Source organism: Populus nigra, chromosome 8 (assembly GCF_951802175.1).
Source record: "Populus nigra chromosome 8, ddPopNigr1.1, whole genome shotgun sequence".
NCBI classification, from domain to species: Eukaryota; Viridiplantae; Streptophyta; class Magnoliopsida; order Malpighiales; family Salicaceae; genus Populus; species Populus nigra.
The window spans coordinates 12,942,438-12,966,331 of record NC_084859.1 but is presented as its reverse complement, the minus strand read 5'-3'; the positions used below and the strand labels follow the sequence as shown (position 1 = coordinate 12,966,331).

Genomic DNA, 23,894 nt, shown 5'->3' with positions numbered 1-23,894 from the left:
CATCTCCATTCCTCTTATGTAAGAGATTGTTTGTCTCCCTTGAGGAAATACCAGTATCAACATACTGAGGAAGTAATCTAACTGTACACAATAATTTATTCTTGGATCTTTCCAAGCATAACGAAGGTAGTAGAGATAGAAGCTGAAGCTGTCTTGCTCAGATCCCTTGCAGGGAGCAGAAAATACAGTAATGCTCACGTCAATGAGATTTTTTTTCATATAACATGATGACTATACATTAAGTCTATTTCTTAGCTACAAACACAAGTTGCTCAACATTTCTTCTAAAAAAATACATTTGGCACCCATGGAATCATTGGGCGACGAGTGTGTCATATTGCAGCAATGCAGCATCCAGGTTCCGGGAAGAGAAAAAAGAATTGGCACTTGTTAAAAGACTGCTTCTAGTAATTATCAACTCTGTAAATCTCAGGGAGACCAAACCTTTTCCCATACTGGATTGTCAACCAGCCCATAAAAGAAAAGTACGCCACAAGAAAACAAGCTCGCTTGAAGAAAACTATATTGGCGCGAGAAAACATCATAGCTACAGAAGTTAGACGAAGCCATGATTTAATGTACTGTAGGATTTTTATAAAGCTGATGGTGATTATAGAAGTTGAAAAACCAGTAATAACTCCGGCTACCGTTTCCCACCCCCAATAGCTAACTTTTCCTTTCTTCCAGACTGGGGAGGAGTGCAACATCTCTTTAGACCTGAATATGTAAAACCAACAATTCTATGTTAAATATTGGCAATGCCGCATCCAATGATTGCAAAAAGATGCTTATCATTCACATGATTTTCAGCTTTAACATTTTAAAAAACATAGGAATAGTATAGATTCAATCATACAAGGACTATACTTTCAACAACAATATGTGGAGAAATGAAACATTGTATTTATCTTATTCAATGACAGATGACTAGATGAGTCACTCTAACGGATGAAGACCATAGCACTAAAAAGCCAAATTCACATTATCAATGGCCAATCAATATTATCAGAAATACATGACCATAATCAACTCATATCTATCAAGATGATCAAATCAAACTGGTCCACACACTTCAGATAATCCCTAGGCCATCCATCATCTACTTTGGATATCTCAAATTCACCATCTATATTTGAAGTGCAGACATCAAATGCCATAGAAATACACACAACACAGATGAAGTAAATAAGATTGGGTGTTACTTTTTCATTTAAAAGTGTAAAAAAATGACTCACAGGATGAAATAACGTTTAATCATCTCAACTTGAGATGGATCTTTTGCTTGACAACTGAAAAGATCATCACGATATAAACTCACTTTCGAAATGCCTGATGTATACCAGCAGTCATAGGTTTTATTAACCTGGAGAGGAATGAGTAGAAAAGAGTAAGATAGTGATAATGGACTGAAGGAAATCTGACTTAAAATGTATTACCAATGAGTAAGGCTTGCAGCTTTGCAATCCCTACCTTGAATTTATCTTTGGCCAACCATGCAGCACCAAAATTAGGGCGGCAATTTAGAGGAAGGGCCTCGTTTGGAGCCTCTGCTAAAGCAAATCGAGTCTGACCCAAAGAATAATCTTCGTATTCCAACTGCAAATGGAAAGTTGATAAAGAAATGATATTAAAAGACCCATTTTTTCCTCCAATGCCTCAAACCATTGCACTTTTAAAACCAGTCGGATACATACATAGTGTACGCAAAACTTGATAACATGGTGTAAAGAGAATTTGATGCGTGCATGCCTGAAGTTTGCAGAAATGCTACTTCCAAATCCTAACACAACCCAGCTATATATAATTCCTTGATGTTGGATTTGTTTGAAAACGCAAACATTGTCAAGAGTTCAGGGGTGGGGAATATGAAGAGCTCCAAGCATCAAACATTACTAATGGCTCTGCTCATATACACTACATAATGTTCATATGATAAATGTTGAAAGTGTTCTATTGGCTATTTGCACTAAAAAACTAATATTAAGATATTGTCGTCTGTACACTTACATTACAGCAAATTCAGAAATAGACCGCACAGATATATACTATAATGATAAATAAAAAAATCAAGTCTACTAGAATTTCTTGATAAGAGACAAACAAAAGGTTTAAAAGCAGTTAATAGAGAAAAATTAACAGAATATATATCACCCTCTCAGATATCCAATCTATCTCAGTGTATCAGCTGCATGCGTTTTCAGAGATGTAGCAGGATTATAGATGTGTGAGTGTTAGAAACAGAGAAGAATAGATCACAAGTTATCTAGAGCAAGTTTCAATCAGATCACCACTGACAAGTAAAACAGGGAAGGGAATCCTCCTATCCCGTAGGGAAAACCTACTAATAGCACATAAAAGACAGCTTTTACATAAGGACATGCTGAACCATTGTAAAAGCATGACCCTGGAATAACAGTCATACACAATAGCATGACCATAAAAATTACAGAGGCAATTAAATCTATTTGCCGCATGTTCCTTTGAAGAATGTGGGGGTACAAATGACTGAATCTGAGATACAATGGGAAACAATGAGGAATCAGTGTTGCATCAAATTAGGATTAAGGTGACACATAACCATCATGCCTTCCATTGCCCAATGGTTATATTCCTCTACCAATGAGTCAAAAGGCGGTTTTCTTCAAATACAGCTTCCACAGACCAAAACAAATGTGGTGTTTGTTCTTTAAACAAAAAGATAAGAACTCTAAAGTAGTATTTAACAAGGTTAAGAGATTCACATTAAAACAAAAGATTGATAGGCCCCACTGATACAAAGAAGATAATCTATCATAATGAAAGTTCCCTCATTTCATCCTTTGACGTCACCTTTATACATAGTGATGTGCCCAAATTTTACACCTCCTGTTTTTGGAACGTGGAGCGTTCTATTAAAAAACAAAGGAGCTATACAAGAACTTCCTTTTTTGCATTGAAAGGTTTGATTATTTAAGATACCCTAAGTTAGAAAGAGGTCTTGGGCTCTATCAATTGAATACCAATTATAACCAATCTATAAAATTAATGCTATTTATCAGAATACAAACTTTTTGACAACTGAAAGTTGAAGATAGTCCTAGCTCCTAATGAGTACGCCTACTGGAACTTCAGCATTATGATCAAGAACAGCAATGTTCATGACGTTTCATACCCTTCTACATCCATAACCCAAGATACTTTTCAAGCTGAAATGTTCCATGTAATCCCATTCCAAGTCATGGTAAAGAACCATGCTCTCAGAAAATTCACATATTTTAATCACCACATTGTTCTTAGCTTACATAATGTTTAACTTCTAAGTTTCCTATTCAACTAATTTAAAGTTAAATATCTACTTTTGGCATTTCAAGTCCATCCTCCCTTTGTTTTCCACTTCCACAACACATTATCTAGGAATAGTACTGACCTCAATTATCAGAAGAAATCATTTTAGCAGCATATACTCCTAATCTTTAGCACAATAAAAGTCATATAATACTTGCTAGAGAAAATGTAAAATCACCTCAAACACTGAAGCCCAGTAGTAATCATAGCGGCAGCGAAATTTGCTTCTGTTATTTGGATAAAACACATGCTTGGCTTTATAATTCAACAACCCAAGCTCACAAATCTTAGATGATCTAAGATCCACGCCTGAAAAACATAGAAACAAAAACAACCCACTTTACACAATTCATAAAAACAAAAAACAAAGAAATAGATCAACAAAAACTCATTATCTAAAAAAAACATCAACAAAACAAAACAAAACAAGATATGAATTTAAGCTTAAAATCACAGGGGTAGCAGTAGGGAGAGGGAGAGACATACTACTGGAGAGTATCCTGCACTGAAATGGAAGAGAGGGGGGGGTTGTAATAGAAAAATGGCCCATGAGAATTGCTAAGAAACCTAATAATATTGACAAGAAAAGGAAGGCAAAGATTGGGAAAAGAAGAGCTGAGGTTAATCGAAAAGCTAGATACATGAAACCCTTTTTCCCATTTTCAGGGGTTTCTATTTCTAATTCCATCTCATCATCACTAACATCCATAACCACTGCTGCACTGTTAATTTTATTTGTGGGGAGGAAGAAGGAAGAAAATCCTTTTTTTAGAGGGAAAGTAGTGACTGTGGGCTCATCAGAGTACAATACAATCACTCTACTCGATCTATATCCATAGTGGAAGGTTTTTGACAGGAATTTTTATTTTTTTTTGGGTCATTGTGGCTTGTGGCCTCCACAGTAAAGTCAACCATTCGATTTTTTGTTTGAGAATTAAAAAAGTGTTTGCCAAAAGTACATGAATTATTTTTTATTTTTTCAATTGAATATTCAAATTACTGGGATTTTGTCACGCTTCCACCACTGTTCACCGTGAGCAGAATGATATTGAAAGGTTGAAACTTCCCGACGGGCCCTGGTCCTCGGATCCTGAAGCTCTTTGAGTGGTTGCTGCTGATCATTCTCAAAGCCTTTTTTGTGTGTGTGTGTGGTACAGAAAACATCTCTGCTTTGCCTCTTTTTATAATCACCCTAAACTTCCAGAGAATTTTATCTCTGATTTATCGCATGAAGTGTTGAAGTCTACGAGGATGGATAACAACCAATATTCTTTCATTCTTGATGATTTGTTGGTTCATACAGTTCAGGATGCTTTTGCTATTTGGTCTTTCCCTTCCTGATTTTATTACCAAGTTTCGTCCCTGTGATTTCTTACGTCTCCGTATACTAGTTAATTAATCTTCATTCGTGTGAGAGATTGATGAAAAAAGTGGTTTTGAATTCTTCAAATTCAAAGAAGTGTCAAAAAATAATTCCTATAAATCTTGAATTAATTTTATTCTATTGAATCTTCTCATATTCATTGTTTTTGCAAATTCAATGAATTATCAGAAATTAATTCTAATTAATGTTGGTTTAATTCTTTTCGATTGAGTCTTCTCGGATTTATTTATTGATTTTGCAAATTTAATGAATTGTTTAAATTAACTCTAATTAATTTTGAAAGAATTCAACATCTCTAGCCTCCTCTGCAAATAAAGGTAAAGGCACTTATTCTTATTAGTAGGAAAGAAGTTGGAAAAAAGAATTAAAGGAATAAACAAATAAAAAATTAACACTTTCTAGGATGACATGTTTGCTTTTGTCCTTTCTTTTTTTTTCTTTTCTTTTTAGTTTTTTAGTTTAATTTAAGTGTCCGGACCAGTTTGCGCGCACCTCGACTAATTCCACATGTCCTAAAGTTAACGACCACAGGTCCTAAAGTTAACGACCATGTAAACCTCTAATAGCTATCATATAAGTAACTATAGGCTTATCTTTAACTTTAGATTTCAAATATGTATAAATAAAAATTAAGTAAGTTTTCTAGTTCTTATACCATGATTTAAAGTGTGCTCTTTCCAATGACTTTTTTTTTTCTTATAATCATTAGCAATGACTTTTTTTTTCTCATCATGGTTTTGAGATGAAATTTATAATTTTACAAGCAAATACACTATCCTTGTCTTTCGTTTAATATTTTATATTCATATTTTTATTTTTATTTTTATTTTAATATATTTAATTGATTTTACTATATAATTTCCTCAACATAAGCTTTTCCCGGTTAAAAAAACACTACAACAAAGGTTGATATCGTTTTTTACACTTATTTTTTTTTAATTTTATTATTCAACATTGTTTATTTTGAAAAATAAGCTTCATGATTTTTTTTGGATTTTTTCAATCATATTATCCCGATCTTGTAACCTAGACAACAGGTTTGGTCGGTTAACTTGACCATTTTTTGGATGGTTTTTTTATTTTTATTTTTTTGATTTTATCCTTCAAGATTGAGTTCTTTTTAAAATTAAGTTTTATCACTTTTTCCTGTTTTATCTTCCATTAGGTTATTTCATTTGCATGATCCTGCTCACGAGATTTGATGGTCTTACTCGGGTTGCAGGTGTTTTATTTTTTTAGGCTTCTTGTTGTTGACTTTTTTTTTTATCATTTATATTTGGATTATTAGGGATTTTCATCTTTTTTTTTAATTTGTTTTTTATAAGGTTAGCCCAACCTCATAATTCAAGTTATGAGTTTGGCATGCTAGCTCAAGTTGACTCAAGGTATTTTATTAATTTCATCATTTAATATTAGATAATCTTGAAATTTAGTTTTGTGTTTTTTTTTTTGAAGCATTATATTGCTTTTGGTTTTGTTATCATTTTTTTTAAGATTTGGTCTGTTTATTATCATTGATTTTTATTTTATATAATTAAATGAATGTTGATTTTTTTTCTTTTGTAAAATATATTTGCAATGTCCAAATATTGTTTTTTTTTTAATGTTATAAAAAAAACCGATCCAACTCATGACAAAGTACGGGTTACCTATCTATTTTTCCCTAAACGAGGTTTGTGTCGGATCCCCTCTCCTTCTATCCTTTTGTCTCGTGTATGGAGGAAATATCTCTACTTGTTGCTAAAAAGGTTACTCTAAAGAATGGCAGCTGATTCGGTGTTCTCGTAGTGACCCAACTATCTCTCATTTGTCATTTGTAGATGATGTTCTATTGTTTACTGAAGCCTCTATATCCAAGCTAAGGTGGGCAAGATGACTCTTGTTGATTTTTGGAGAACTTCTGGTTAGAAATAAATGAAAGTAAATCAAAGTTTTATGCTGCCCCTTCTGTATCTCGTCGGAAACGTCAGCAAGTTCGATATATAAGTCATTTCTCCAATACAATGGAAGTATCTGGGCATTCCTTTGTTGCTTTCTTGAGTCACTAAGAACACTTTTGGTAATGTTTTGGAGAGAATTTCAGCTACTTTGTCTTCTTGGAAGGCTAAACTTGTCAATTTGGCTGGGAAGCACTTTGTCAGCTATTCCTATTTATGCTATGCATCTGCATGGCTGCCTCAATCAATTTGTGATGGTATTAACAAAATTGTTAGATCTTTTATTTGGTCTTTTGAGATGGATAATCGTGGCGTCTCTTTTTGCTGAGCTAGGATTGTATTACTCAGTAGTCGGCGAGATGATGTTCTTGGAATTAATTCGAAGGGATCATGCATGAGCAGAATATTGCATTACTTGGAAAGTTGAGTTGAGACTTAATCCACAATTCTTCAAAATTATGGGCTTCTATTTTGCAAGCTAAGTACTTGAAGGGTAATGGACTGCGTTATTCTATTGTTTCTCCTTCAGTTTCATACGTCTGGTAGTCTATTCTTAAAGGCTTTCATAAGCTTAAGGATGAGAAAGTCTGGCTGATTGGCAATAGGAAGGATGTCTCCATATGGCTTGATAAATGGTGAATGGATGTTGTGCTTATCCAAATGGTGCCTGAGCTTCGTGACAGTGATGCTCATCTTTTAGTGGCTGATCTTATTCTCGAGATTGGGAGTTTAGTGTGCTTCGGACTCCTATTTCTCATTTTTGTTCGGGCGTGGATAATCTGATTTGGGATCCTGCTCTTAATGGGGAGTTTTCTTCTAAATCTGCCTACCATAATTGGCTTTTTCATAACACCAGTTTCACTATTGCAGCTACTAATGATATTAGGCTGTGGAAAGTTCCTGAAAAGATGAAGTATTTTGTGTAACTCGTTTGTTATGATCGACTGCTGAGCAGTGACCTTCGTTTCCGTTGGCATATTGCGAGGATTCTGATATTTGTTATCGTTGTCATCATGTCAAGAAAACAGGGCTCCACATACCCCGCGATTGTTCCTCAGCAAGCTAGGAGGCCTTGTTTGCGGCCATAGTGTTGGACTCTTTTCTTTTGTGCGATTGGCTTCTCTATATTTTGAAGTCCATGCATTCTGCCTCCTTTGTTATTGTCTCTGGGTTATTTGGAAGTTTCGTCATGAGGAGATTATTTAGGGAAAAGTCCGCTCCGTCGTTAATCAATTGCAGTATGCTAGCTCTCTTCTGGTGTATTGAGATTCGGCTTTTGAGCTTAGAACTGATAATTTAGTTGGTGGGCTGTCAGGATTAGTCAGTCAGTTGGGTCTCCTCGTGGGTTTCTTAAATTAAATTTAAATTAAGTGTGGATGCTAGTGCTATTGGGAATCCAGGACCGGCTGGTTTTGGTGTTCTTCGGAACTGTAATGGTGTCTTTGGTAGTTCGACTTTTCATGCCATGTTGAAACTCACCAAACAGAAGTTGCTTTAGCCCAGCAGTAGGGTGCTGCAAAATGTCGTCCGCTAGCAAGGAATCTGCACAACCGTTTCCCTGCCTAAGTGTATGACAAATAGCATCCACATTCATGCAAGGCTACCCTACACTTCTATCAGGTGGGTTGCAGCAAGACTATATTGATCATCATATATAGCATCGCATTTTCAAAAAAGAATGCCAACAGTATCGCACAACAGGCATTGAAATGATTTAAGCAGTTTCTCAAAACATTGGTCTCAAACAGTGACTAGGTTGTAACAAAACGTTATACAGAGTATTTGAACATCCCTCTTGTCTACTTTCACCATATTCACCACACATCCTCTAATACATCCATGAGTCACAAAAAGCAGCTCCAGGTCCCTAGCGATCCTGTGAGCTTCTCAACTGCCCTCACTTTTCTCCAGAGCTGCAAGAGAGAATTTGTCAGCGATAACAACAATAAAAGTACACAAACGCTAAAATTCAGGGGCACATAGAGTTCTGGCATGTGATTTCAGCTAAAATTCAGTGTGTGGTATAACCAATGTACTGTCCCATTCTCTTTGGTGTCAGCGACTATAATATAAACTTCAACCAATTTGTGACATTTAGCAAGATTAAAGCCCCACATCCAGCTAGTTACAATCGTAAAGCTTTCAAATTATGACTCAAACACTTTAAGATGGAGTGCTAAAGGTTAATTTTCAGAGGAATACAATTCGCTAATCTAGCATGGTCTACTACTCCAAAGAAAGTTTGTGAGATGCCTGTATACCTACCATCTCAACCAAATAATTACAGTCCCATCAGTGTGACCACAAAACACGCGCACACATAGCACATATGAGAGGGTAGAGGTAGGGGAAAGAAGAGAGAGAAATTACTATTGTAGTTCAGAAGCTTCTCAATAAGGTCGACATGAGTCATGAGCATTCTTCTACAGCAATACCGAACCAACCCCAACGCATCAAGAGCATCTCTGCATGAAGAGCCAAGATATGATTTGATTGGACATGTCATCTATGAGTTTCAATTGATTAATTGGCATCCAACTTCATATGACTACCATTACGACTGTTAACTATCAGTTGGAAGCATTTCGGAAAGTTGATGTGCAGTTCTTGTGCTAGTCACATCATAAATCACTAGATGAAACTCAGAATTATTTGAAAATCTTTATATTGTAGAAATCTCATAAACCACACCCAAAATAACAGCATTTGATTTCTGCATTTGCATCTTGCCCGAGTATTTAATAAGAGTCAACATGAAAGAAAAATAACGGGTAACTACTCACCCTTCAGTGTAATCAGCTTGGAGAAGATCAAGATACGTATCCCATTTGTTCCCAATCACCTAAAATCCAAACAAAACATCACCTTCCATGAAACATTAAATGCAACATCGCAGCATCAACCACTAAATAATAACCCCTTTTTTGGTTCATCAAAACAAACAGTTAAATTTAGGGAAGGACTTTTCTCCGCATATAAAAATGTTCTTAATGGAAAAGGTTTCTTTTGCGTTTCTCTCTCGGCAAAGGATCAAATCAGCTACAAAACCCTAGAACGAAAGATTAAGCCACCTCGTGATTAAATAAGTTAAAGCAATAGTTAAAAAAATTCAATACCTTGCCGCAAGTGAAACAACGAACTGGGATAATCATCTTTGGCTGTCTCTCTCGCGACTAAGATAAGCCTGGTGCTCGTGCTCGTGCTCGTGCTCCTGCGCTGTTCTGCCACTGCGTGTTTCCGTGGGAACTTGGATGGAACTTGGAAGGGAGGATTTTATAGTAGTTCTCGTCTTCGAGTTTTTGGGCCTGGCGTTGGGCCTTTAATAATTTGGATTGGGGGTCTGGCTTGGGGAATCGGTAAACTGTAGGTGTAATTTTGTTTTTGTTATTTGAATGCATGAGTTTTTATTTTTTAAAAAAAAAACAAGGGATTTCATTATTATTATTATTACCAAACACTAAATCTCGTGGGGTTTTAATTGTACCAATTTTACTTTTTTTCTCTCACAAATCATTATAAACTACAATAATTAAATTTTTAAAAAACTTTAATTTGATTCTTAAATTTTTATTTTTATATAATTGAGATTTTTTTAGCCTAAATTAGCAATTAGTTACATTTTTTCTAAAAAAAATTAATAGAAAAATAGAAAACTAACAGGTAAAAGATGGGTAAAATAGATTGTGCCTTATAATTTTATTTAAAACGTTCATTTTAATCTCTTATCTTTTTAGTTATTAAGTAATTTATCCTTTAGTTTTTTAAAATTTAGTTTTAATACCAAATTTCATTTCACTTATTTTTCAAATTTTTTTTTGAGAAAAGAGAGAGGCTCGACGAATTCTGGTGTAGATGGAGAAATTCATCTTCCATGACGATTTTAACCTTCAAAATAGTCGATTTTAGTGTTAATGGGTTCTACTTCATAGGATGAGTTTTACCCGAGTGTTTTTTTCCTTCTCCTTGCCCATGAAGGTAAATTTGATTGCGGAATAATTTTGGTTTTTGGTTGATTTTGATTTTTAAGCTATTTTTTGTGGCTATATATAGGTTTATTAAGATTTTTAGAATGTTTTTCTAGGTGTTTTTGAATCAATAATGGATTGAACAATAGTTTTAAATTGAAAAAAAATTGCACCTTGATTTTTTTAGCAACCCCTAGTCGCTAGACTCTACAAAAGATAGATGATATGTCGTTCATTGTATTTAAAAAAAAAATTGTCATTCACCTTTTTAAGAAATTAAAAAGAATAAGATAGACCTAGGCGCTCGAGTTGGGCTACAAAGCGCACGTGCCTAGGTTAGTTTTTTTTAATACCTATGCTCGGGTGGATTAGGCTCCTTTTTTCTTCCTTTTTTATTTTTGGTTTAAAATAATAATTTAATATATTATGTTTTTACTTTAGTTTATATTAAGTGTAAAATTAATAATTTTATAATAACTCTCTTTATAAAAGCTAGAATGGCCTAACGAGTTGATTTGGAGCTTGGACCGGTCTAGATTAAAAAAAAAAATATAGAAATGACCCGACTTGATCTGATCAAAAACTCAAGTTGACTCGAGATAAAACACAAGTTAAAAATCCATTAATTTTTTTGAAATTTTTTTTATTAAAACATGGTTGTTTTGATTTAAAATAAAAATCTAGGTCAAACTGGATAAACCCTTTTAACCCGTGATCAAAGCTTTATCCTAGGTCAACTATCAAGTTAAATTTTAAAATTACAATAATAATCATTTATATTTTTATATTAACACTTTTAACTTGTAACCCAGATCTTATATTGAATCAATCCTCAAATTATATTTTAAAATAATAATAATAATAATAATAATAATAATAATAATTTTTATCAAATCACGAAGTAAACAATCAATCCGACCGCATTTAAAAGCTATTAGCATGCCTGGTAAGCTGAAAGGAGAGATTTAAGAGAGCAAATGCAAAACAGTTGGCAAATGATTGCAAAAGGCATATAAATGAGAAGCAAATTGCACCCACGCTGGAAAAAAAGTTTGTGAGCTGTTGTCTCCTATTCAACACATAATCTCGAGGAAAAAGTTCAGCAAAGACATGTCTCTGTGAAAGCCATCAATAACATGAGGGGTGGGGTGGGGAGAAAGGGCAAACATTCACGGGGGAAAAGACCGGAAGCATTGTTTTTACATAAGTTTCCATGTGAGAGCAAAGCAAAGGAAACTAAACAGGTTCAAATTTGCCAGGTGTTCGCCAAGCAGAGCACAGCACCAGATTAACCATGATCAAGGCAGCGGTGAGGAAAAGAAAGTTTTAAAGAGAGAAAGAACTGAACTGACATGGATCATCTCAAGAATAATGGCGAGCAGGAAATGACAGCACGTCGAGTTAGTTTATATGGAGTTGATGGCAGGCAACGTGGCACATCTCAAGAATAAAGAAAAGAGGGTAAAAAAAAAGTTGGTGAAAATTACAGGAGTACCACTGCACAATGTCCACAATGATTTCACTCTACAAGACACCGTCCTATTTTAGCTTTTGGTACTTGATCAATCTCCCATGCTGTAGAGCAGTTGTATCATTCTTTTTTTAATGTAAAAAAATATTAAGGAGTTGCTAATATATTTTCTAATAAAATAAATAATTAACTTAAAATATGAATTGAATTGAAAGATAAATTTTATTAATATTGATATGACAACGTGGTGGATGTTATTTACTTTTAAATATAGAGATAATAACATATTGGATTGTTTTGTGTTAACTTATCAAATTTACAACTTGTATCACGAGACCGTGATAACTCTATAAAAAAATAAATTAAAATAAATTATAAAGCATAATTTTTAATTAATCTAATGTTAAAGAAAAAATTTTAAGAAATATAAATTAAAAAAAAAACTAACTCAATTAAAAAAAATTAAAAAAAGACTTGAAAAAATAAATCGAGTCGATCTGGATCAACTTATCAAACTTATGATCCGAGTTATGAGATTGGGATAGTATCATAGAAAAAAATTAAAAACAAATTATGGAATCCATTTAAAAAATAACAAAAAAAATGAACACGATCAACCTGTCAAATTCGTGACCCGAGTCAAAAATCAGGATAACCTTATAGAATATAAATAAAAAAATCATGAAACTTAATTCTCAACTAACTCAATATTAAAAGATAAAGTTAAAAAAATTAATAAAAAAAAAACTGATTGAACTCTAAATTAACCTATTAAACTTGCAATTGAGGTCATGAAATGAAGGTGAGTTCATAAAAAAACAAATCTAAAAAAATAATAAAATATAACTGTCACAGTAACTTCACATTGAAGAATAAATTTTAAAAAATAAACTAAAAAAAATGTTATTGAATAGTGAAATAATAATAATAATAATAAATGCTTGATTTGTGGATTTGATAATAATAGTAATTTGCTCAAATAGAAATGTCCACCCCAATATCAACCACGTGTGCACTATTACAGTGGTTTGCAGCGAGCCCAATCTTATCTTCTTCTTCTTCTTCAAACTTCGCAGCTTCTTTCTACTGAACTATTTTGGGGTCTCTCTCAACTTGGCTGTTGATTTTACTGAGTATGTTGTGTAGTGTGGTACCTTGTTTACGTGTTGTCCATTTCCTACTGCAATTACTCCAACCCCCGTTGAATTCAAGGTATAAAAAAATTGAATTCAAGGGTTAGATTATAATACTATAAGAGTTAGAGATCAAAGTGAAAAGAATTTAAGAGTTCGAGGATCAAAGTGTAATGTAAAGAATGAAAAGGTATTTTTCAAACCTTTGTTTCAAAACATCTGGTTGAGGTGTTAAAAGAATGATTTTGAATAAATAAACCTTAACCGAAATTCAATTTTATAATAAAAAAATATTATATAAGATAATTTATGTAATGGCACAATTTTTTCAAACTCAGAAAAATAAATTTAAAGCACTATAACCGCATCTATGGTAAGTTTTATTGTGTTTTTTATTTTACAAATTTCACGGTAAATAAAAATAATAAAAGGAAGACGGTGAACTGGACCGAGTTCGATAACTCAAACTTCAAAGGAGCCCGTCAAAGAGAGACACTAACCGAACCCCGAACCCCGAAAATCATAACCGAAGCCCAGAAATTCCTACTCTTTTTTTTTTTTTTTTTTCCTCACAAGCTTATATATACCCCAATGCAAACCCTGAAAAACCCTACAGCCTTCGTCTCTCATTGACAGCTGCGCGTCTCTCTCTCTAACAGGTACTTACCCTTTGCATCTCCTAGCTTCTCCCCTTTAACTTCAGTTTCGATATTTCATTTTCTCACAGCTGTGCTTTTGAATTTATACGTTGTTCTTGTTGTTGTTTTTTGTATTTTGCAAGTAACCCGATACTTGGGTAATCATTGTCTCGTGTTCGGTCTGCTTTGCCAATGCATTGCTGGATCTGATGAGTCTTAAGAACTGTCTTACATATGCTTACTTTTTGGGTTTTGTTGTTTCTTTCTGTAATCGTTTCTACATGTTTGGCTGCTGAGAAAATGAAAGGCTAAAGAGATACAAAATAAACCATGATTTACTTCTTTTATTTGTGAATTTGTGCCTAGTTTGTCTTCTAACCAGCGTATAGCTGTTGGTTGGTTTACTTTGCACCAGAGTTATTTAGTAACTTTTTTAATGTCTGTGTTCTTTATCTTGCTGCTTTAATTTTGATGTACGGCTTCTCTCGTCTAATAAAATCACGAGAAAAATGTTTGGAGAGATTTTAACTGCCAGTGTCACCACAATATTTAAATTCTCAGTTCAGTTCTTGAGATGAACCCGTTATGCTTTGGAATTATTGAACTATTGCGTTCTAGGGACCTGGGCAGGTTGTTAGAATTTTAACTCTCTACTGATGAGCGTGGATGTGGCTGTGGTGATTATGAGTTATTTGTTGCTTTCTTGCCAGCCTGCTGTTGAATATTTTTTTAGTTTCGTATTTTAATCTATGAATGAATAGGAAGACATTTAATGGTTAACTTAAGTGACTATATAATTTTGTTTTAAGAAGCGTGATCATGGTGTTTCAGTAGAAACAAATTGAGATTATTGCTTGGTTGTATTATAGTTGCCTCAAGTTTTGCCTTTTTCATGTCGTTAGCTTGATTCTTTCACTCAATTGCATCGTACAGACAATGTCATGTCACTAACTCTGTAAATCTTATGCTCTTTTAGGTAAGACATGGTTAAGCATAACAATGTTGTGCCCAATGGGCACTTCAAGAAGCACTGGCAAAACTATGTCAAGACATGGTTTAACCAACCAGCCCGAAAGACTCGCAGACGCATCGGTGAGCAGCTTCTATTTTACCTGTAATTGTAATGGATTACCCATCTCTGGACCCTATATAGACATGTACTATACCTGTTGTTTCTGGGGTCCTTATCTGGAAGCACTTTATTAAAAATATTCATGTCTGTGTTATCCATGAAAACCATTTTCAGCTCGTCAGAAGAAGGCAGTCAAGATCTTTCCTCGGCCTACAGCTGGACCTCTTCGACCTATTGTACATGGCCAGACTTTGAAGTATAATATGAAAGTGAGAGCTGGTAGGGGGTTTTCTCTTGAAGAACTCAAGGTTAGCTGGTTTTCTTTTTCCTGATTCAGTCGCGTACTTGTTCATGTCCAATCATATTCGAGTCTCCAGAATGCTTAATTTGTTTTTTCTTAGCTATTAATTACATGCATTTGCTTAATACACTATGTTAGGGTGTTTCTACTTTACACTTATATAGAGCTGTGTTTATCTGTGCCTGGTTTCAGATTTGAACTTGAAGTGTTTCGTACTGACAGTAATTGGAGATGAACATGTGCTTGCATTTAATATTCATTGCACACTGCTTTGTGAGCAGGGATATGTAAATTTGTTTTAGGTCTTGCAAGAGTATTGGGAATGGTTTTCACTTTCCATGTAATATTGGATATCTGTGGTTCTGTGGCAACTATGGATACTTTTATTTAGTTTTGCAAGATGAATAACCCATGTCTTTTTCCTTCTCCAGGCTGCTGGTATTCCAAAGAAACTTGCTCCTACAATAGGAATTGCAGTTGATCACCGTCGCAAGAATCGCTCCTTGGAGGGTATCCAGGCTAACATTCGGAGGCTGAACACCTACAAGGCCAAATTGGTTGTCTTCCCAAGACGGGCTCGCAAGTTGAAGGTATTTTCTTTGATATGCCGGACTAATATGATGATTCTCTGTTTTTCTACTTTGAATTTCAATTTTATACATGTATTCTTGCAGGCTGGTGATTCTGCTCCTGAGGAACTGGCAACTGCTACTCAAGTACAAGGACAGTTTATGCCTATTGTACGTGAGAAGGCGTCTGTGGAGCTTGTGAAGGTCACCGAGGAGATGAAGTCATTCAAGGCTTATGACAAGCTCCGTGCGGAGCGTACGAATGCCCGCCATGTTGGTGTCAGGCTGAAGAGGGCTGCAGAAGCCGAGAAGGAAGAGAAGAAGTAGAAGTTTGACCCTATCAAGTGGATTTTTGAGTGGCAAGTGGGATTTTTGTTGTTTCATCTTTACTTGTTTCCAACCTTTAGTCTCCACCATAACTTGCTTCAAATGCGCACATTACACTGTAGCACAAGACAAGATATATTACATCGTGTATGACACTTTTCAAGACACAATGCGTTTTTTTTTTTTATTATTATTTCCATCATCGAACTTATTTCTTTTTTATTTCATTACTACAAGTCATGTCGACATCGTTTTAGTTGTTTCACAAAGCATATTATAAAAATTATGAATTGAATTAAGCGTCAAATTTATAAAATATATAATTAAAAAAAGTTTGAAAGAAAACTTCATTTGGAGAACCTTTTCATTTTCACGCAAAAATCTTCATTTTGTTCCCTCAAGCTTGCGTTTACATATTTGCTTGGTAATTATTGTTTTAGAATTTTATATTTAATTACGTAACTTTATTTCTATTACATTTCTATTCATGAAGGGAAAGTTGAGAGAGAAAAGAGAATGTTGCTAAGAACAGAAAGGAAAAGGAAAGTTCTTAGATGGTCAAATTTTACCCACCAAAAACAATGATCTTGGTATCTACATATTCATTTTTAAGAGAGGAAGTAAATGAAAATGGTTTTCAACTTTAATGATGCTACGAAAGTAGATTGAGTCTCAAAATGTTTGTGTTTTGTTTTGATTTAATTGAGTTTTTAGATTGATTATAATATATTTGAAAGTTATAAATAGGTTTTTAGAGATATATATGGTATTTTTTTTCATGTGTTTTGGGTTGAAAATAGTTGGAATTTGAATTTTAGAAGTTAAAAAACAAAAACAAATCACCAAAACCATTTTCGATGACAAAAAGTTGCAGAGAAACAACGTGTCGTCACCTATCCAGGTGAACAACATATTGTCTGTTCAATTTAATAAAAAAAAACAAGAGCAAATAATTTATCGTCCACTCTTTCTAGGTGTACGAGCCTAACCTTCTTGGTCTAGACAAGCCTGGGTTTTTAATTGTTGTCTAGGTTTGTGGACTGATTCTTCCACCCTAGGCACGTATGATCCTTCTTTTTATAATGAATCTTCTATTTTTTATCTGATTTATTACTTTTATTTAATAAGATTATTTTTAAATAAATTTACTAAAATGATATTTAATTAATTATCCAACAATGCCATTTTTAAAAAATAACATTAGCATTTTTATGGTAATATTAACAATTATTTTTCTCATTTATGTTTTCTTTTATTACTCATTTATATTCAACACGAATGAAAAATATATTTTGTTATTTTTTATTGTAATGTTTTTGGTATAAAATTATGATAAGTTTTTTTTAATTAAAACTTTGTTTTAAGATTATGACAAGTTTTTATTTATAAACAATACTAGTTGATTATAATTTATACTATCAAAATAGTTGATCCTTGTGTTTATAAATTTTATTTAATGAAAAAGAGTTATATTAAAATGTTATCTCACTTTTAAATTGTCATGAAAAAATAGATATCACCTTGTAAAGTTTCTGGGCCTCAATTTGATTTTTGAATTGTTTTTTGGATTATTTAAAAATATAAATGAATTTATTTAGATTTACAAGATACTTTAAGATGTTTTTGGGTCAGGAAAATGTCCTTAAAAAAATGGTGTCGGGCATCCTTGACTTGACTTTTTAAATGCATCTAGTTGCTGAATAAGTTCATTTAAGGTATTTAATAATAATCATTAACTGAACAATTAAATGTAGATTAACGAGATATAGACCGTAATAGTTACTTGACTCATTAAAAATATATAAAAATCTGACTGCAAATAATTAATTGTGATGCCGTGGTTTTTTTTCCATTAAAAATATATAAAAAATCTAAAATCTAAAAATTTCAAGTTTTTCTATAAAGCTATACCCAAAAGTCTTGGGTTTGACTATAACACCTGACCCAAAAGTAATATTTATAATATCAATAATAACATTAAACTTGCATTATTCAAGTTTAAGTAGATCTGACTACAATACCAGATCCAATAGCCTTGGATGTAGGTCTGACTGTAAAGTCGTATCATAAAAGTGTGATAATTAAATATATTAATTAAAAAAAACTAATATAAAGAAAAAAAACTAATGAAGAAAAAGAAAAAAATATGAATTAACTGAGTTAATCCTTTAAACCAGGTTAACCCGTCAAACTTTTGATTAGTATCGTGAAAGTTTGATAACTAAATAGAAAAAAAAAAATTGACGGGTTAACCTATAATTAACTGATCTAACCCATCAAACCAGGTTACTCATCAAACCCGGAATCCGTGTTATGAAAGTTTGATAACTAAATAGAAAAAAATTGAAAATTAACAAACTAAATTAAACAAAAACATAATTAAAAAAACACAAAAAAAAGACATCAACCTTTTACTAATGAGAAAAAAGAAAAAAAATCTGAATCAATCGGGTTAACCCGTCAAACCTGAGATTCGTGTAATGGAAGTGTGATAACTAAATAGAAAAAAGATTAATTAAAAATAAAAAAACCAAAGATAAAAAAACCTACAAAAAGAAAAAAACTATTAAAGAAAAAGAAAAAGAATCTGAATTAACTGGGTTAACCTGTCAAACTCGGGATTCGTGTTCTAAAAATCTGATAATTAAACAGAAAAAATTTAATATTAAAAAACTATAGACAAAAAAAAAACTAAAGACATCAACTTTTTCACCGTGGACTGCATGATGCAGTCCACAATAAAAAGCTTAAAAAGGAAAAGAAAAGGAAAAACAAAGGGACACGCCACGAGTTAATTTTTTTTTCTTGTATAAAAAAAAATCAAAAAAGCTAAGATCTAAAAGTGTTAGGTCTTTCTACAAAGATATACCCAAGAGCCTTGAATCTAGCTGCAATACTTGGTCACAGAGTAATATTTATAATTAATAATAATATTAAATTTACATGACTCAAGTTTAAATAAGTTTGACTGCAACACCGGACCCAAGAGCTTTGGATGTGAGTTTGACTACAAAGTCGTGTCATAAAAGTGTTACAATTACATAGATTAATTAAAAAGAAAAAAAATAAAGAAAAAAAACCAACAAGAAGAAAAAAATTACTGAAGAAAAATAAAAAACTATGAATTAATTAGGTTAACCCTTCAAATCAGGTTAACCCATCAAACCTGTGATTCGCGTCATGAAAGTTTGATAACTAAATAGAAAAAAAAAATTGACGGGTTAACCCATAAGTAACTGGGTTAACTCATCAAACCCGGGATATGTGTCATGAAAGTCTGATAATTAAATAGAAAAAATTTAACGTTAACAAACTAAACTAAATGAAAAAAATTGATTAAAAAGAAAAAAGAAAAAAAAATTATGGGTTAACTCGTTAAATCAGGTTAACCCGTCAAACCCAAGATCCGTGTTATGAAAGTCTAATAGCTAAATAAATAAATTTACATTAACAAACTAAATTAAAAAAAAATTTCATTAAAAAAAATACAAAGAAAAAAAAGAAGCTATAAAGGCATAAAAAAACAAAAAAAAATATATAAATAAAAAAAATTCAAAATTTTAGCGTGCAGCGTACAATACACAATAAAACACTGACGCACAAAACACATGGAAAAAGCTATAATACTCTTTTTCCCAAAGCTGCGATATTTTTTTTAATATAAAAAATAGAAATAGCAAGTGACTTGTCACACCTTCACTGTCCACTCCACTTAGCGTACTATGGCAGCCAAAGCCAATCTATAGCCGTAGTCAGCTAAGGACACTTCGGGTACTTCAAAAATCTTAAAGACCAGAAAATTTGCAAAATCGAAGGGCTCTAGGCTTTCCCTCCCAAATAAATCCTGGCGCCTCTTCAACCTATTTTTCCTCTCTAGGGTTTCCTATTCAAAACTTTCTCGCGAACCAAACGCCCAATTTCCTCTCATTTTCTCTTCTTTCCCTAACTTTCTCCCTTCACAAACACTCAATCATACTATGAATCTGACGGAAGGAGCAATATCCAAGATAACGAGCGGAGGAGCCACCTCGGCCGAACTGAAGCCGACTCTGCAAGTGACAGATTTGAAGCAGGTGCAGACGAAGCAACCGCAACAGAGTGATCGGTTTCGGTTGGTTTTATCTGATGGGTCTCATTTGCAACAAGCTATGCTTGGGACTCAAATTAATCATTTGGTTAAAGACGGGAACTTGCGGATTGGTTCTATTGTTCAGTTGAATCAGTATACTTGTACTACCGTTCAAGGCCGCATGTAAGTTTGTTTCTTAAAGATTTTGTCTTAGTTTAAGGAAATAGAGAAAGATGTATTTAAGGGGATTTGATAGATATTGTTACTTTGATTGTTTATTCGAAGATTTTGGGTATAATTTATGTAATTTGGTAATAGGTAAATTGCTTTTGTTTCTATTATTCTCGCGTCTTGCTCGTTGTGTGTAAAGTGTGTGCTTTAGTTTTGATACAGTGTTATTTTTTTTCGAAAGCTTATGTGCGTGGGTGCTCGCCCATTTACTTGTAGAATCTTTGTGAAAAAAAAGAAGTTTTATGTACCCATCTTGAAGCTGAAATGATGATGACACTACTAGTATTTGGAGCAATTAAACTCTGCTTCCCCTTTTGGTGCTACGTTATGTTATTGCTGCTGATGTTGTTTGTTCATTGAATCCAGGATTATTATTATTCTCGAATTGGCCCTGGTAGCTGAAGAATGTGAGTTGATTGGAAATCCTGTATCGGCTCAAAGATCTTCAGGGCCTTCACCATCGCCGGTTGCTCAACCAGGAAACGTCAATGCAAGTCCTAAGTCATTTGGTACCAGCTCAGCTACTGGTGGTGTGGTTGGGAATCAAAATATGTCTGCAGCACCTGTACAAAGCCCTGAGATAAATCAGTTTCATAACACACCCCCTTCTAGCAATTATGGCCCAGGAAGGTTTGCTCCAACAAATGCTCCACCACATTATCCGAAAGTAGAAGCTACTGCTGGATCAGTTCCATCAAGCGGGTTGTATGTTAATCAGAATGCAGGTTACCTTAACCCTAGACCAGAAATTTCACAGCCTCATATGGGAAGTTATTCCCGCCCCCCACAGTCAGCATATCAGCAACCGCCTCCAATGTACAGTAACAGAGGACCAGTTGCTAGGAATGAGGCTCCGCCAAGGATCATTCCAATAACAGCATTGAATCCATACCAGGGTAGGTGGACTATTAAGGCCAGGGTGACTGCAAAAGGAGAGCTCAGGCATTATAATAATACTCGTGGTGATGGTAAAGTTTTCTCCTTCGATCTTCTTGATTCTGATGGCGGAGAGATCAGAGTGACCTGCTTTAACCAAGTGGCTGACCAATTCTACCACCAGATTGAAGCTGGCAGGGTTTATTTGATTTCCAAGGGAAATTTAAAACCTGCTCAAAAGAATTTCAACCACCTTCGTCATGATCTAGAAATTTTCCTGGAGAGCACTTCAACCATACAGCCATGCTTTGAGGATGACAACACAATTCCAAAGCAGCAATTTCATTTCCGTCCCATTAGTGATGTTGAAGACATGGAGAACAATAGTGTTGTGGATGTAATTGGGGTGGTAACATCCATTGCTCCCACTACTTCGTTAATGAGAAAAAATGGGACAGAAACTCAGAAGAGAACCCTCCAATTGAAGGATATGTCTGGTCGAAGTGTTGAATTAACCCTCTGGGGAAATTTCTGCAATGCTGAGGGTCAAAGGCTACAACACATCTGTGATTCAGGAGGTTTCCCTGTTCTTGCTGTCAAATCAGGTAGAATCAGTGAATTTAGTGGGAAGGCAGTGGGGACTATATCTACAAGTCAGCTATTTATAGAACCAGATTCTCCAGAGGCTAACAGGCTAAAGGAATGGTTTGACAGAGAAGGGAGGAACACTCCTTCTCTTTCAATTTCTAGGGAAACTTCAACTTTGGGCAGGTCAGATGTCATGAAGACTATTTCTCAAATAAAGGATGAGAGGCTAGGAACATCTGAGAAGCCTGATTGGATCACTGTCCCTGCGACTGTTATATATGTTAAGTCTGACAATTTCTGCTATACGGCGTGCCCCATCATGTCAGGGGAACGGCCATGCAATAAAAAAGTCACCAATAATGGAGATGGGAAGTGGCGGTGTGAAAAGTGTGATCAATCTGTGGATGAATGTGACTACAGATATATACTCCAGTTTCAGATACAGGACCATACTGGCATAACATGGGTGACTGCATTCCAGGAATGTGGTGAGGAGATAATGGGTATATCTGCAAAAGATTTACATTATTTGAAGCATGAACAGCAAGATGATGAGGGATTTTCAAAAGTACTTCGCCAGGTTCTGTTTAGTAGATATGTATTCAAGTTAAAAGTAAAGGAGGAAACTTTCAGTGATGAACAGCGCGTAAAGTCTACTGTTGTCAAATCAGAAAAGGTGAATTATTCATCTCAGTCCAGGCTTCTTCTGGATATGATGGAGAAGTTTAAATCAGGGAATGATACTTCTTTTGCCTACAAAGCAGAATCTAGTTACCATAACCCTGGAGTGAATAATGCTGTAATTGGAAATTTTGGAGGCAGACAAGCTGGACCTCCAGGATCAAACTCTGTGGGGAGCACCAGCTATGCTGGTAATGTTGGGTTACCAGCAAATCAATTGGGCCAGTATGGAAACCAGCAAAGCCCTGTGTTCCCCATGCAAAGTTCTTCCGGTGCTTATCTAATCTGCAACAGCTGTGGGGCCACCAGTCATAGCTCAGCAAATTGCCCGAGTATGGTGAATGCTCCGCGGCAGTCTATGGGAGGGAGCTATGCCAATAGAACATCTCAGGGGGGCACTGGTGAATGCTATAAATGCCATCAAGTTGGGCACTGGGCAAGAGACTGCCCTGGCTTAAGCAGCTCTGGCAAAATGGGAGGTATTTCAAAGCAACATGTGGGTGGTTTCTGAGATTACCTGGAAATTAAGCAGCAGAAGTATGTGCTACAAATATTGAATGCCTTTTGAGATGTTATCTAGTAGGTGATGGGATTTAGCTTGTTTAATATCTGTAAAGGTTGTGGTTTCTGTGCATCTTTAGTCTGTACAGAATTTGGTTCATCAATGAATTGGCAAGGGATGTTATGAATTTTAGCTTCATCATCTATCTTGAAGCTGAATGTTTTGTTTGTTTCTTATTTTCATAAATAGTGGTCCCTGTATTAATTCTTGCTTGTTTATATGTTTCTGAATTTTTGTTTCTTCTAAATTAACTCTGTATTCTTGCATGTTCTCGTTCTATTCTTGTTAAATGGAAAGTAGCTTGCATGTCTTATAAGCCAGCTCATGTTAAACCCCAGAGTTAGTCGCCGGTACATTGTTCCCTTGCTACTTGCACAACAGGGAATCAAATTGCTTTGTGTGGATATCCAACTTGTTCACCACACATTGTCAAATTGGGGTTGGATACTAGAAATCAATTTTTCTATCTGATCATGACAATTTTCCTTGTTTTCTCATCATATCCTTTGCGTTACTTTGCAGCTCATAGATTGCTCAACTTCAATTCATTGCCTGTCCTGGAACTTTTCGTCCAATATTTGAAGTGTTTATTGCTTTGACTCAATATAATTAGGGAGAGGGATGTTAGCTTCTAATCATTACATGACAATCGACCTCTTTGAAAGATGGAAGTGCCAAATTGCCATTCGCAAAGAATAGAATGCTAACGATTAATGGTATATGATCTGGATTTGAGATTCCAGGAATAATTTTGGAGAATAATTTG

General features: G+C 34.3%; 4 protein-coding genes across 4 annotated transcripts; 2 read left to right on the top strand and 2 right to left on the bottom strand.

Moving 5' to 3' along the window:
• Positions 1–183: 183 nt before the first annotated feature.
• Positions 184–4,250, bottom strand: LOC133700690 (uncharacterized). Its single transcript, XM_062124310.1, has 5 exons — positions 3,811–4,250; positions 3,503–3,633; positions 1,471–1,596; positions 1,236–1,363; positions 184–717 (listed from the first exon to the last, which is right to left on the bottom strand). The coding sequence occupies exons 1-5, from the start codon at positions 4,031–4,033 to the stop codon at positions 405–407; spliced, it is 921 nt and encodes a 306-aa protein (XP_061980294.1). The 5' UTR covers positions 4,034–4,250; the 3' UTR covers positions 184–404.
• A 4,036-nt stretch (positions 4,251–8,286) lies between these two features.
• Positions 8,287–9,919, bottom strand: LOC133701176 (DNA-directed RNA polymerases I, II, and III subunit RPABC5). The gene is made up of 4 exons (XM_062125006.1): positions 9,762–9,919; positions 9,429–9,487; positions 9,016–9,110; positions 8,287–8,558 (listed from the first exon to the last, which is right to left on the bottom strand). Exons 1-4 carry the CDS (start codon positions 9,795–9,797, stop codon positions 8,533–8,535), a joined length of 216 nt encoding a protein of 71 aa, XP_061980990.1. The 5' UTR covers positions 9,798–9,919; the 3' UTR covers positions 8,287–8,532.
• Positions 9,920–13,723: 3,804 nt separating this feature from the next.
• On the top strand, positions 13,724–16,343 carry LOC133701005 (large ribosomal subunit protein eL13z-like). The gene is made up of 5 exons (XM_062124756.1): positions 13,724–13,873; positions 14,829–14,944; positions 15,099–15,232; positions 15,657–15,815; positions 15,900–16,343. Exons 2-5 carry the CDS (start codon positions 14,836–14,838, stop codon positions 16,119–16,121), a joined length of 624 nt encoding a protein of 207 aa, XP_061980740.1. The 5' UTR covers positions 13,724–13,873; positions 14,829–14,835; the 3' UTR covers positions 16,122–16,343.
• Positions 16,344–19,909: 3,566 nt separating this feature from the next.
• LOC133702402 (replication protein A 70 kDa DNA-binding subunit E-like) lies at positions 19,910–23,332 on the top strand. Its single transcript, XM_062126741.1, has 2 exons — positions 19,910–20,373; positions 20,788–23,332. Exons 1-2 carry the CDS (start codon positions 20,099–20,101, stop codon positions 23,075–23,077), a joined length of 2,565 nt encoding a protein of 854 aa, XP_061982725.1. The 5' UTR covers positions 19,910–20,098; the 3' UTR covers positions 23,078–23,332.
• Positions 23,333–23,894: the final 562 nt, after the last annotated feature.

Bases quoted from the DNA above. Each gene is read 5' to 3' on its own strand.
- LOC133700690 (XM_062124310.1), bottom strand. From the start codon at position 4,033: ATGGATGTTAGTGATGATGAGATGGAATTAGAAATAGAAACCCCTGAA. The intron at 1,597-3,502 runs GTGATTTTACAT...TTCCATTTGCAG, and splicing joins ACTGGGCTTCAGTGTTTGAG to TTGGAATACGAAGATTATTC. The intron at 718-1,235 runs GTGAGTCATTTT...TTACATATTCAG, and splicing joins ATTAAACGTTATTTCATCCT to GTCTAAAGAGATGTTGCACT.
- LOC133702402 (XM_062126741.1), top strand. From the start codon at position 20,099: ATGAATCTGACGGAAGGAGCAATATCCAAGATAACGAGCGGAGGAGCC. The intron at 20,374-20,787 runs GTAAGTTTGTTT...CATTGAATCCAG, and splicing joins ACTACCGTTCAAGGCCGCAT to GATTATTATTATTCTCGAAT.
- LOC133701176 (XM_062125006.1), bottom strand. From the start codon at position 9,797: ATGATTATCCCAGTTCGTTGTTTCACTTGCGGCAAG. The intron at 9,111-9,428 runs GTGAGTAGTTAC...CTCTTCATGCAG, and splicing joins CAAGCTGATTACACTGAAGG to AGATGCTCTTGATGCGTTGG. The intron at 8,559-9,015 runs GTAATTTCTCTC...TCTCTCTTGCAG, and splicing joins GAAGCTTCTGAACTACAATA to CTCTGGAGAAAAGTGAGGGC.
- LOC133701005 (XM_062124756.1), top strand. From the start codon at position 14,836: ATGGTTAAGCATAACAATGTTGTGCCCAATGGGCACTTCAAGAAGCAC. The intron at 14,945-15,098 runs GTGAGCAGCTTC...AACCATTTTCAG, and splicing joins AAAGACTCGCAGACGCATCG to CTCGTCAGAAGAAGGCAGTC. The intron at 15,233-15,656 runs GTTAGCTGGTTT...TTCCTTCTCCAG, and splicing joins TTTCTCTTGAAGAACTCAAG to GCTGCTGGTATTCCAAAGAA.